Source organism: Buceros rhinoceros, unplaced genomic scaffold (genome assembly GCF_000710305.1).
Source record: "Buceros rhinoceros silvestris isolate BGI_N320 unplaced genomic scaffold, ASM71030v1 scaffold19646, whole genome shotgun sequence".
Lineage (NCBI taxonomy): Eukaryota > Metazoa > Chordata > Aves > Bucerotiformes > Bucerotidae > Buceros > Buceros rhinoceros.
The window spans coordinates 1-13,331 of NW_010417150.1; the positions used below are offsets into that span (position 1 = coordinate 1).

Consider the following 13,331-nt stretch of genomic DNA (forward strand, 5'->3'; position numbering starts at 1 on the left):
GTCGAGCCTGGCTGCCTTTCGGGAGGTGGGGGAAACGTGGCGCCTCCCGTGGCGTCTCTCGGTTCCCGCCCTGCCTGGTCCCGCGGTGTGCGGGGAGAAGCTGGGTGGGAACCTGGAGCAGCTGCGGCCCGGGTCGTGCCGCCGTGAGGGCCTGGGAAAGGGACCCTCGCATGAGATAAGGAAAACTTGGCGCCAGGGTAGGCTCTCTCGAGTGTCCCCTGCCGCGGGAAGGGACATTCTGTGATTTCCTGCTGTTTGATTTCAGATGCTTGGAGACGAAACTGACAGCTCCAGAAGGTGTTTATTCACCATAGAGCGTTTGTTTCAGCTAATCTTGCCAACCCGCTGAGCATTCTGAGAACTACCGTAGCAGTTTGAAACGGGACTCGAACTACCTCAGACCTTGCATGCCAGAGTAACGAGGTCAGGTTTTGGAGTCTGAACACCACAATGTTTGAGATAGCAGCAGCCATCCTTTATTTTCAGGCTTCTTTGAACATCTTGCAGTGAAGCTGCAGCCTGGCTTCATCCTATTCTGTAGACCACTGAATCTTTTATTCATGTTTTTACAGTGTACCAGGTTCTGCAGAAGACCCTCATGGTGCTCATTCTGCAGAACACTGTAGCAGCATAGTCAGCTCGCAGTCTGGCAGGTCAGTTCATTGACAGTGATTCCGGAGGACCCTCGCAACAGGGCCGCATTAATTCTTTTGGTAACATCATCCTGGTGCCATCTTCCCCTGGAGCTTAATGACATCTCCCCCGCTGCAGTGGCTTCACTGCCTGTGCATTGCACAGCATGTCCATATACCCGTCTGTCCTCCAGGAAAGGAGGTTGCTGGCACCAGACTGCCTGGTAGCCAAGAGTTTCTTTTGTGTCTGCCCTCGAGTTTTTCTCAGGAAGAATGCTATGTGGAATAGGCTTCGTGGGCTGGTGGCCCAGGCTCGAGCAGTCTTTTCTTCCAGGAGCAACTGGGAAAGTGCCTGTGTGCAGGTGTCGGGACACAGATAGGAAGTTGCCTGTACTGGGTACCTGCTACAGGTGCTGTCTTCTACCTGGAGTATGTATAAGGCGGGTATGCAACTTGTGTAGTAAACCTTGTATGTATGGATGGGAGGGACAGTGCCTCCTCACACAGGATGTCAGTGGCTCTGTGATGGAAGAGTCATGGGCTCCGACCCTCTGTTGCCATTAACACAAGCTGGTCTGCATCACCTTTCCGGCTATTCCTTTGTTGCGGTACTGCTTGTTGGGAATGGTTTCTGCATCCTGTAGTAAAGAGGAAACAGCTTGGTTTTCTACCTCCTGGGTATATTCAACCATTAGGTTAGCATATGTGTGATAATGTGTGATACCTCCATATCTTTCACTGATGTCTCAGAAACAAGTGTCTGCATGTGTGTTTGAGAGCCTCTGCATGCAGCCTGAAGCTGTCCTAAAGGTATTTAAGTACCTGTACACTATGGGAACAAAAATACGTAGGTGTGCATAGTTAACTTGAAGCAAGCATGAGCTCACTCTACCCGCGGCGGGGCTGATAACTGAGGCATGGTGCCACACTCATGTCTCTGTTGGCCAGCCATCTACCCACAGCATGGGTAGAGCTCATGTTTGCCTGCAGTCAAATGTCTAAATCCAGCTTCTTTTGTTCTTCTTTTGACTCCTGCACAACCTTGTCCCTATCTGGGTTCAGATTAACTAGATACTGTCCAGGACGGCATGCACACGAGTTGCTTTAAGGCTGACTTAAAACTTGAGTTTCTTCTGGAATTTAGCAGTGCCTGAACGGAGATTTCCAGCATTGGACTGAAATCCTGCACATTACTGTAGATTTGTCTTCTGCTTCCGAAGCTCATAAAGCCTTGAAGTGATCTCATATTAGAAAAGTAACAGTTATTTCATATATATTTCTGTTGCCGTGGTTAAAATCCCTCAGAGCATCAGTGTGTTCTTGCCACTTAGTAGTTCCTGTCTTCAGAGGTGACGTTTCATCTAAGTGGAAGTTTGGGAGGTGAAGAAAATTATTGTGGTCCAATTTCTGCCTGTTGTGATGTATTCAGGGAACAGCAAGGGACTGCTGTTTTCAGAAAGAACATGACATATAGCACAAAACAGACTTAAAACACCTCTTGCAGTTTGCATTTGTTACGCTGAAAGAGCCGCTTCACGTTTTGGCTTGTCTCTGAGCAAAGCAGACGGCAATGGGAGCGGTGTGAGAAGGGACTGCAGTTCAGCGAGCCTGGTTGTCAGTACTTGTGAGCAGAACCAGCTTGTGCCGGCATCTCCCCGCTCCCACCTCGGTGTCACAGGATCGTGGAACAGCTGAGGTTGGGAGAGACTTCTGGAGGTGGTCATCTGGTCCAACTCCCAGGACCGCCTAGAGCTGGTAGCCCAGAACTGTGTCCACACAGCTCTTGATTATCTCCAAGGATGGAGACTCCACATCAGCAAAAAAGTGTTTCCTGATGTTCAGATGGACCCTCCTGTGTTTGAGTTTGTGTCCATTGCCTCTGCTCCTGTCACTGGGCACCACTGAGAAGAGCCTAGCTCCCTCCGTCTTCTTTACACCCTCCCCTCAGATCTTGGTGTAAACAAACAAGTGTGGCAGAGCCCTGGCCGGAGCCTTCAAAGGTGGCCCGTTTGTGGGCAGTGCTAGCTCACGTCTCGCTGGGTTCCATGCTTTGCTGCAGGCTAGTGCTGATCATCCCGGGGAGGGCAAGCAAGGAGGTGGGTGGAGTTGTGCATCCAGCAGAGAGGGGAACATTCATTATGGCCTGTTCCGGTGACCCGTAAATGCTCTGATGCCCAAGAGTAGTAAATACAGTGCCCTAAAAATGGCCATCGGCCCTTCCACAACACTGACTCAGCGGATTGAACATCTTGATCCTGGTGTGGCAAGATCGGTTGTTTCATTTTCGGGTTATTCCTCTCCTGCTGTGCCGTCCCTGCCGCAGATCTGAATGCAGCTTTGAAAACCGCCAGGTTTCTTTCTCCCGTTATTGTGGAAGATAGTTTTGGCGATTTGCTGCCCTGTTGGTTAGATGCCTTCTAAATTCCAGTTTCATTCACAGAGTTAACAAAAATTTCATCTGTGTTCAGGTACTGTCTGAAACTTGCCTCTCCTAACCAGGTATTAGGAAGTTCTGAATGTTTATCATATATTGCCAGATAAAAAAAAATTAAGCTGTTGTTCCTGAGGCTTTTGAAACTGTTAATCAAGAGAAATTTATTTCATGGATCATATCAAGTAAATCTTAATCCATTGTATTTGTCTGAATAATGCTCTTTGTTTGACATGTGCATAAGTTTCATTTTAAAAAGTGAATAAAAGCGTTGGGGTGTTAGAACATCAGGTCAGAAGATGTGACTGTAAGATTAAAACCCGTCTTCTGTGCCCGGTCCATCGTTTCAGTTTTCATCTGTATCAGTTAAAATCCATGCACTGGTAGTAATGCCTGAAATACTAAACTTCTGCATGTTAAAAAACCTTCTGTAAGGATTCGCAGTTACGGTAGGTTAAGGTTAGGCTGTTCTGGTCAAGTGTAGAACAGCCTGTTCGTGTTAAATCCAATTTGGCTGCAGTTAAATATTCTAACTGAACAAAAGGGCAAATTATTAGAAATATTTGAAGGAAGCAGCAGGAGTGGTTTAATGAAGAGAGTCAATGACAGGAAGTTCGTGTGTGCTTTGTGCTAAAGACCTTAAAGACACAGTGTTGCACAAGTATGGAAGCATTAAAAGGGCCAGAACTTGGCAAGGTTTCTGTGTTGGGGGGAGTTGTGTCGGAGTTAATTGTTCTCATAGCCCTAACGCTGTTTTTCATTGACATTTCTAGAATATGCTTTTAAGGCCATAAACCAAGGTGGACTGACATCCGTAGCTGTTCGTGGGAAAGATTCTGCAGTGATTGTAACACAGAAGAAAGTACCTGTAAGTAGTCTGGTTTTAAGCAGGAGGAAGTGGAAGCAGATGGAAAAAAGGTGGGAGTGAGAGTCTCAGGTATTTCAGTGTTGGTTTTCTCTGTAGTTGTTGAAGGGATAAAGCTAACATAGGGAGCTGGTCCTGCTGTGCTGTAGCGTGTGCATGTCACTGTGCCTCGTAAGGGTCTGCTTGTCCATAATCAGCTTCCTGATTTCTTTAATCCCTACTCGGCGAATGTTACACCAGTAGCATGTAGGACAGGTTCTCAGGAGTGCTCCGGCACAGTGGTGATGTATCGTTGTCCTTGTGCTGGAAGGGCAGCATGCAGTAAGAGCACAAGTTTTTGTGTGTGCTCTCTTAAGCTTCTTCAGAGGGAAGAGGACTTTGATGTTGGTCACACTGTAGCTGTCTCCTTTTCCAGAGAATGCGGGTTTTATCTTCGCTACTCTCCTATTTCTTCACATGCCTATAGCAGTGAATAGTGGAGAGCCTGACAGACAATTTTTGGCTCCTAGTTGATTCTTTTGGGCTCTTCTGTAGATACCAGAGCATCCAGAGTCTGTCTTTTTTTTGTACCTGAAGCACAATGTTTTCTATTAGATTATTTCTGTTCTTTCTTCAGGACAAGTTACTGGACTCCAACACAGTGACTCATTTATTCAGAATTACTGAAAATATTGGCTGTGTCATGACAGGAATGACAGGTATTTAATTTACTGCCTCTTTCGAGTGTCTGAAGTGTGTCAGATTTTTTATGTAGTTCACCAGCTTTACACATAAAACAAAGAAGTGCTCTAGGAGATTTTTTCCGCTTGGTCTGGTTTTGGAGAACTTGCCTGGGTCTGGTGTGTATATTTAAAGTTGGGCCTGGAATCTGCATTCTCAAGCAGAGCTACGAATAAACGTGGTATGTGTTCAATGAAATTAATACGAGTTCTTCTGTCCAGCTGACAGCAGATCCCAGGTGCAGAGAGCCCGCTATGAGGCTGCCAACTGGAAGTACAAGTACGGCTATGACATCCCTGTGGACATGCTGTGTAAACGGATCGCCGACATTTCTCAGGTCTATACGCAGAACGCTGAAATGAGGCCTCTCGGTTGCTGTAAGTAGAGTGTATGAAATTAATCTTTTCCATTGCTTGTCCAAGCTTGCAACTTCAAAACGTTCTCACCCATTTTCACGTTGCGCGACATATGGATGTGTCTGAAGAACTGGAGTAAATGATTCAGCCGTTTCAAAATGCGTGGTACTATTTCACCTTAGTTTTCCATCCCAGTCTGTTTGCATTACACAGTGATGTCTGGGAACGGGAGATCCTCTTCTTACTGGTGTCAGTGTCTGGGTGAATATCACTGTTAAAACAGACACGTGTGGAGAGCACAATTATGCTTGTGCAGATTTTGTGGCACTTTTATCTGAGTACTGTGGTACTCTGCATCATTGTTGCTCTTAACCATGATGTATATGATGGAGAGTAGAAGTGCATAAAAATGCTTCACTTGCAAACATTTCTACGCCAGTCTTGCTTTATAACAGCAAATATAGCTTAAATAAAAAGCAGGATGTGTGCAAAGTTGGGGTTTTTTAGCTATTCCTGGTCATCTGTGTGTTCTGAGGTTGGTTCTGACTTATTTTTTCTCTTACATTTGGCTGTGAGTGAATTATAACTGTACTGCTAAGCTGTCCGGGAACCGAGATCAAAGACTTGGTGTTTCCTCAATTACCTTTTCATTAAACATTATGTGTGGGTTTCTTTTTGTTTGCTTGGTTGGTTTTTGGTTGTTTTTTTTTCTTTCAAGGAGAATAGTTTCAGAATTGATGAATCACTTCTTGTAATCATGGTAGGCACTAACACTTCTCACTAAAGAAGTAACAGTCAGGGTTACGCCACAGTTTCCATGATGGGGCAATTTTCCTATGCTCGGTGCTTGTAATGTTCAGGAATGATTGTTTCTTTCTTCCCTTGGCATTTCCCGTGCCTTGGTACTACTGGAAATTGATTTTTTTCTTTTCTTATTTTTCTCAGCTTTCTTGAACCTTTTTGGAAAAGATGATGGGAATTTTTTTTCTGTTGTAATAGCTGCTCAGAAGCTCATCAGCGATAATTACTAGCTAAAAGTTACAGAAGTGTAAAATGAAAATAATTTAAAACCTTGGCTTTGTTTTGTTTTTTTTGCAAGTATTGCTTTTGAGTTGTTTAATGTGCATATTGAGACTGTTCAGCTGTCAATCTACAAGTGTGGGTGAACACAGATGCATTTCGGTGATGTGACCAGTTTGTGCTACTTGAAGTCTACCCAACTTGAAAGCACTTAGATGGGCTTCAAAGACTCGGTTTTATGTTCTGGTATTTCCACATTTCATTTCAGATTTTATTTATTTATTTTACTTTTCCTTTAAATAAGAGGGAAAAGGGATGTCATGCAGTGTTTTTTGGGATTACACTCAGTAAATCTAAAGCTGATCTTTTAATACTTCCATTCGTTCCAACACATCGGTGAAGTTGCTTTCTGGTAAAGCGCATGTGCTAATAGAACTGTTGTTTTGGGATGTGCAGGATGTGAACTGTGGGTGGGTTAGCTTTGCATCAGGATTGAACTTCTGTATTTCCTGACTTTGTGGCTCTCTGCGTGCTGAGCATGGCAGAAATGTTTCCGTTTAATGAGCAGCCCTGTTTGGGAATGACAGAACTCTCGTGTGCCCTAAACTGAGTTGTGCATCCAGTAAAGAGATGCTGGTAAGAAACGGCAGATTAAAGGGGAACTCACAGCTCCAGGTATGGGACTGGTTCCCAGAAATGAACTCCTGTGCATGCATGTTTTTCACAGGAGAGGAGGAGAGGAGTTCTGTTCTTTGCTAAATGTGGAGAAGGAAATAGATTACCTGATTTTCTCTTCCAGGTATGATTTTGATTGGTATTGACGAAGAACACGGCCCTCAGGTGTACAAGTGTGATCCTGCAGGTTACTATTGTGGATTCAAGGCCACGGCTGCGGGAGTTAAACAGACAGAGTCAACCAGTTTTCTTGAAAAGAAAGTAAAGAAGAAATTTGATTGGACATACGAGCAAACAGTAGAGGTAGGCCAGCAGAAGGAAATGAAGTATTTTACTGAATATGCTGCGTGAGGGTGGTGATGTAGAGGAAGGCAGTTCGGCATTTCCTGTGTTCTTACCATCTGGTATTGCTGCCAGAGCGAGTATAGCTATTCTAACCAGAAAATCTTTGGAAGGTGCTTTGAAAGTGTTTAAATACTCACCTAATCTGCTTTTTCTGCTTTACATTAGCTGAGGCAGAATCTGTGATTTTAGCCCTCCCACTGCAGCTGATGGGCGGTTACTGCAGTCCTTGGTTCTGGGGATACCTGTATGATTTTATTGTGGTGGCTCTTAAAACAAGCTTCATGTCAGAAAGCTTTTCAGACAGAGGTAGTGCTTGTCTCTCAGTTTGGCAAATACACCACCAGTTGTTACACCTACTGGGAAAACTGTTGTTCGAGGCCCGTTATAAAAACGTATCCTGCGTGTAGGTCAGTGAACTCACTTCATAAATCGTCCTTACTTTTTCACTTACACTCTAGAGATCTCTCTAAACAATCTCCTCTTCCAAGGCCCACGTATTTCTCCTGGCAGGCCTTGCTGTTCTTCTTGTAATGTTGTTTCCTGCATTGCAAGGTAGGCAGCTGAAATGAGGAATAATGACCTTAGCTGCTGCCTCCTGTGAGATATAACAGAGCTGTGTTAAGATCCCTGTGAGTGCTGTGCAGATTCAGACTTTCAGCTAAATTACTCCTGAAGTGCACATTTTTGTGAAAATACCATTGCAACAAAGTTCTTCAGCATAAACTCCTGATTTTTATATGTACCTCTTAAGTACCCGTTTCCTTAACACATGATTTCTTTAAGGAGAAGATCCCAAGAGGGCTGAATAATCAGAGCATACTGAAGTTGAATGTATCTGACATTTCCTCAAAGATTCTTTTTTTTTTTTTTTTATCCTGGCTAAATATTTTTCACATTAGGTGTATTTTTCTATCAATCACATTAGGTGTATTTTTCTATCACTCTTGATTACACTGTGCACTCCTCTGAGTTGAGAGGTTGGAGGTATATGAAACAATCTTTTCATATTCTTGTTTTTAATTCCTAAAACTTCCATGGTGTGGTACAAATGCTTAGTTGGTAATTAATCTGCCAGTCAAATCCTGGGTGCATATCTATACCTTTTTGTTGTCTTTGTAAAAATGCTGATTTTTGTGCCTGTAGATGAGAGACTGTTACTCTAAAAGTCAGCAGTGATAGGGAGAAGCAAGTCTGACAAGCAAAAACAAGAATCACAGTTTCATAGCGTTTTTTGCATGCACACAGTGCCTGGTTTGTTTCAAAGTGTGTGGTGTGTTAAGTAACACGCCAAGGAGAAGAATTTTAGTTTTGTTCTTTACAGCTTGGCAGTCTTCTGGTGAGACTTTAGCATAGTCTTACAGAATTACTGCAGTCTATGTATTGTCAACATACTGAAAGTGAACTTCAGCGAAGTCTTGTCTGGTGTTTGATGCTTCCTGACACATTCCTGGTCAGAGTTAAATGCCAGAGTGTCAGAGTATCTGATTTAATAATTATCTAGCTCCATAGCTGTTTCATGGAGCTTTTTTTTTGTGCTCACTCATCATTTTAGGAACACATCTTTAGCATTGTTATTGACCCTGCTACAGGGTTAAGTATGGGTGAGGTTGCAAAGAACAACTCTTAAAGCAGGCGATGATGAGGGTGGAGGAAAAAAAAAATCAGTTAAGCCATAATGAAATGAGGCTTTTAAACAGCCAACATAGTATTAACTACTAAAAGAAAAGCCAAAATGGAAGCTGTGCCAGCTTGGAGTGATTTTGGGGCTGTAATGATGTCTGTCTCGTTTGCCACCAAAGAAACGTGTTCTGTCCTTGGGACCTGGGGTTTTAATATTTGCATGATAAAAGGTTTTGGTTTTGTTGTGGGTTTTTTCTTGTCTTTTGGTTTTTGCTACAAAAATGTCATATCCCTTTGGGTTTTGTAGATTGGACTTTTTAGGGAGAGGACCAGGGAGGGACTGTGTTCTGTAACAAGGGGAAACTATTTGGAACTTTTCAGCTGAGGTTTTGAGCTGGAAGGAAATAACTTTAAAACTAGAAGGAAGGGTGGTTGTTAATGCCAAATACACTTCAATTTAAAAAAAAGCCTTAGTGCTTTCTGTTTAACGATGGGGCTTTTGTCATCTTTCAGACAGCAATAACATGCCTGTCTACTGTACTATCCATTGATTTCAAACCTTCAGAAATAGAAGTTGGTGTAGTGACAGTGGAAGATCCTAAATTCAGGTAAGAGATCAGTGCTGATAAAACTCAGTGTGTTTCTCTGGTTACATGCAGTTTCTTTTAACTTCTTGTGTAATGATAAATTGAGAAAAAGAGATAAATGTCAGAAGTTAAAGTTTTGGACTTTTTTTACTTGTTACTCTTCAAAATGTGTAGAGGGAAAAGACGTTTAAAAAAATAGTAACAGACTTTTAAAATGTTGGTCATGGTTAAAGGATCCAGTAGAGAAAAGTGTTGTCTCTTGTTTCTTAATGTGATGATTAAAATGTAGTGACATCTGGTCTAGATAATTTTTCATCCTTAAAAGAATAAAAACATTTTGTTTTTCACGTATCTGGAGTCTACTTCCAAATCATAGTCATGACAACTAACACAGTAAAGTCTGGTTTATATTAGGGAAACTTTTGCAGGTCCCTTAAGTTGTTTTTTTTTTTTTTTTAATCCGTTTCCAAACGGGTCTTTTAATGACTTCTGTTCATCTCGTAATTGCAGCAGTTTTTCACATCTCTAGTAAATAGCTAATAGATATGAATTTGTATGGTTTGAACTACACTGTTTAAATTTGACAAGATTGAAAGATCCTGGATTTAAAAATCACTGCAGTGATTTGGACCTGGCTGAACCTTTACTTTGAGTTCAAATGCAAAAGGACCCTCTAGGTATGTCTTACTTAGAATTTATCTCTGCTTGCTGCAGAGGAGTTCAGTTATTTCTGCCTTAGCCTTTTATTGTTTGTTTGGTTTTTTTAAATAAAAAAAAAAAAGAGAGAGAGGAACATCTAAGTGGGAAGGAAAGTCCTCTGCTGCTTCAGTCTAGCTACCTGGTAGGTGGGGACTGGAGAGAGGCTTCCAGCTGCTGGGTCCCCCAGGCTCTGTCTTTTGAGTCCTTGCTGATGTGTTTAAAGCTGATGTGGTGATGAGGGTGATTGTGCGTGTGGTGGTGTGTGTTTAGGACAACGGGAGAGCGTGGCATTTCTGAGGAAGCACACAGGAGCTGCCTGACCCCTTTCTACAGCTGCTCGAGGCTCAAGGGCGAGCTTTCTGCCAAACTCCGTTTATCGGTCTTGCGCCCTTTTCAGAAAGGGTGGGGATCAAGCATAGGGAGGAGGCAAAAAAAACCTGTGTCGCCTTCGGAGTAATCACGCTAATGACCATGCCCATTCCTCTCACCAGGCCCCAGCTTGCAAATACATCCCTCATGAGGAATTACCTGTTCTTTTTCTCCATTCCTTACTGCTTTGCTCTCTAGCCCCTTTGATTCTTCCTTTATTTTTCAAACAGAATTGGAATATTGGCCTGTGGCCCTGGCAGCAGGGCTTTAAAGGGCTGAAAGGTGCATAGTCTAAAACTTATTTGTGTAGATATTAGGTTATAATATTGGGGCTTAAGGGGAAAAATCATTTCAGCTATTAAAGATTTCTTTTTCTTCTTTCAGGATCCTTACAGAAGCAGAGATTGATGTGCACCTTGTAGCTCTGGCAGAGAGAGACTAATTAGCATTCCCAATTCCATTGTCTGTGCATCTGGCCAGGGTATTTGGTGAAAAGAAAACACTTATGAATGGCTTTAGATGATGGGTGGAAAACAATGTTCACTATATGATGTATTTTACTCTGTACAAATAAACCAGAGGTTTTTGAAATACTTGGTGTCTCCTTTTAACATAATTCTTTTAACTTTCAGTTCTATGAAATTCTCACCAAATTGTTTGATGACTTATTTCTGAGATGATTGCTTGCCTTTTAGTTTAGGTATTTTATACTCTGAGCTGTATTTCTCATCTGACCTATTTGGCTCCTAGTGTAAGGTTGTGTATCAGATCCTGTGTATGTCTCGAGATAATTCTTGCATTTACAGGCATTCTCTTCTTGCCCTGATGTTGAAAGGCTTATAACATTACTGGTTTAACTGTGTGGAAATTAAGATCTTAACATTTGCTCAGGTTTGTGTGAGGATACAGGAGAAAAGTTGAAGGAAAAAACTTGAGCCGCAATTCCCAGTGCGTTCCTTTAGACCGGTTTTTTGAGGTGCAGGTAGTGAATTAGACGGACGTGCTGTAATTAAACAGCTCTGAAGGTTAACATTTATTTAGGGGCACAGATTCTACATGCAGTGTGCTTTGGGGTTTGGGCTGTTTGTCACCTACCTGGTTTTGAGGCTTTGGGCAGTGCCAGAAATTATGTTGGGGCTGGATGGGGCCAATAACAAAGTCCATCAACAAGATTGTCCCTGGGCATCAATTTCCGTGGCTCCTTCAGAGGTTCTGGGTGAGGGTGAAACAGAAGGCTGCAAGAACTCGAGTCAAGGTGAAGAAAAATGCATTTTTGTTTTGCTGCAGTGGAAGAGGTTTCTGCCTCAGCGGCAAAAAGGGAGATGATGAAGTTGTGTGGGAGGAGACACTGAGGAGAAAGGAGAGTTTACCAGTTGGGTAGACATGAGGGTCTTCTTGCAAGAATGCCAGGCTAATACAACTTAGCTCCTTACCTTCACTGCTCTGCCATGCCGTTGTATCGGCTTTAATTATTCCAGAATGCTCTTCAGGTTTTTTTGAGACCTTTGGGGAAGGCCTCCTAAGACATCAGAAACTGGGATTGCTTAATTTTTTTCTTTTTGCTTTACAGTTACAGTCCCTTGAATGTGCATTTTTCAAGTGCATTGTACTAAAGGAGATGCAATTCTGTGTTTGGTGGTTTTAATAAAAGACAATGTTAACTTTATATGGTAACTGAGTTGAGGAGGTTCCACTGTACTGTGAATTGCTGACTTTCCACAGCTTCCTGAATGTCCCAATTTCAGCTTCCCTCCTGTCAGGTAGTGCAGTATTGATGGTTAGGTGAAGCCACCCCGGCTTCTGTCTTTGTGGTGTTTACCTGAGAATTCTGAGTGGGTTTGTGCAAGAGTGGGCACATTTGGGAAGGTCTGTGTTGTTGCCATCTGAGTTTCGCAGACTTCTTTGGACCTTTCTTCCGAAGACTCCTGTTGTATAACAACCTGGAATTGGAGTAGTCTTAAGTCATCATTTAGTCTGCCGTAAAATATAATCCACTGATGGTTTGTTCTAGACCAGCTTAAATTATATATGCGTAACTAATGTCTTCTTGAACAAAGCACTTTAAAAGGAAGAAGGCAGTTGGGGAGCTGTATGACTGGAGCACGTTTTGGTAATGTTTGGTATCAAAACTCCCTGCCACTTTAATTCTAAATATTGAAGCTTGTATGTGATTGTATAACTCAGGTGGCAGCTCCGAGAGCAGCAGGTGTTTGTTCATACCTGACGCTCCTGCAATACAGAACATCCCATCTTGTGCTCAGAGATAATGAAAAAAGCTGTCGACAATGTATTAACTGGGAAAGTTGCTTTTTTTAATGAGCAAAGTTAAAATTGCAGCAGCTGAAATGCTGTTGGTATTTTGTCCTGTAGTGAAAACCTGTGGTTCTCTTTTTGTACTACTGATGAGGATTTTTTTTTTTTTTTCCTTTTTTTAATGAGCAAAGTTAAAATTGCAGCAGCTGAAATGCTGTTGGTATTTTGTCCTGTAGTGAAAACCTGTGGTTCTCTTTTTGTACTACTGATGAGGATTTTTTTTTTTTTTTCAGCTCTCTCAGATAAGGCAGCCACACAGATGAGGATACCCGACCTAATGGGAAAACCCTGTGGATTACACAGAGCAATCACATTCCTCACCCCTGGCGCAGACAGAACCTGCAACCAAACCGTACCAGCCACGGCTGGTGCCAAACTGTACCTGCCGTTCCAAACCTTGCACGCGCAGAGAAACTATATGTGTGATACGACCCTAACACCTCTGGGCTGGGTAGAGCTTATCAAGAGTGGCACCAGCCTCGGGCGCGCTCCACAGTTCTGTGGTCTGTTGTGCCAGTGCTGAAAGCTCCGGTAGATGCCGGTACAGTGCGAATGCACGGGTAGTTGGCAGAAATAGGGGCAACTCTTGCTTATAGACCTAGGTCAGTGTTACCTGTGCTCACCTCGGACTGGCTGTGCTTGTCCACATTATGTTCCTAGTGCTCTTTATTTGTGGCGTAGAGTGTAAGGATGCAAATG

At 42.8% G+C, this 13,331-nt stretch overlaps 1 protein-coding gene across 2 annotated transcripts; it reads left to right on the top strand.

Annotated features, from left to right (window-relative positions):
• The first annotated feature begins 3,842 nt into the window (after positions 1–3,842).
• Positions 3,843–10,910, top strand: PSMA6 (proteasome (prosome, macropain) subunit, alpha type, 6). Of its 2 annotated transcripts, XM_010138109.1 has the most exons (7): positions 3,843–3,931; positions 4,545–4,626; positions 4,870–5,025; positions 6,824–7,002; positions 9,178–9,272; positions 9,485–9,500; positions 10,718–10,820. In XM_010138109.1, exons 2-6 carry the CDS (start codon positions 4,611–4,613, stop codon positions 9,492–9,494), a joined length of 456 nt encoding a protein of 151 aa, XP_010136411.1. In that variant the 5' UTR covers positions 3,843–3,931; positions 4,545–4,610; the 3' UTR covers positions 9,495–9,500; positions 10,718–10,820. The 2 variants fall into 2 exon arrangements, with proteins under 2 accessions (XP_010136411.1, XP_010136410.1); XM_010138108.1 differs by lacking the exon at positions 9,485–9,500 and having other exon boundaries at positions 3,884–3,925; positions 10,704–10,910.
• Positions 10,911–13,331: the final 2,421 nt, after the last annotated feature.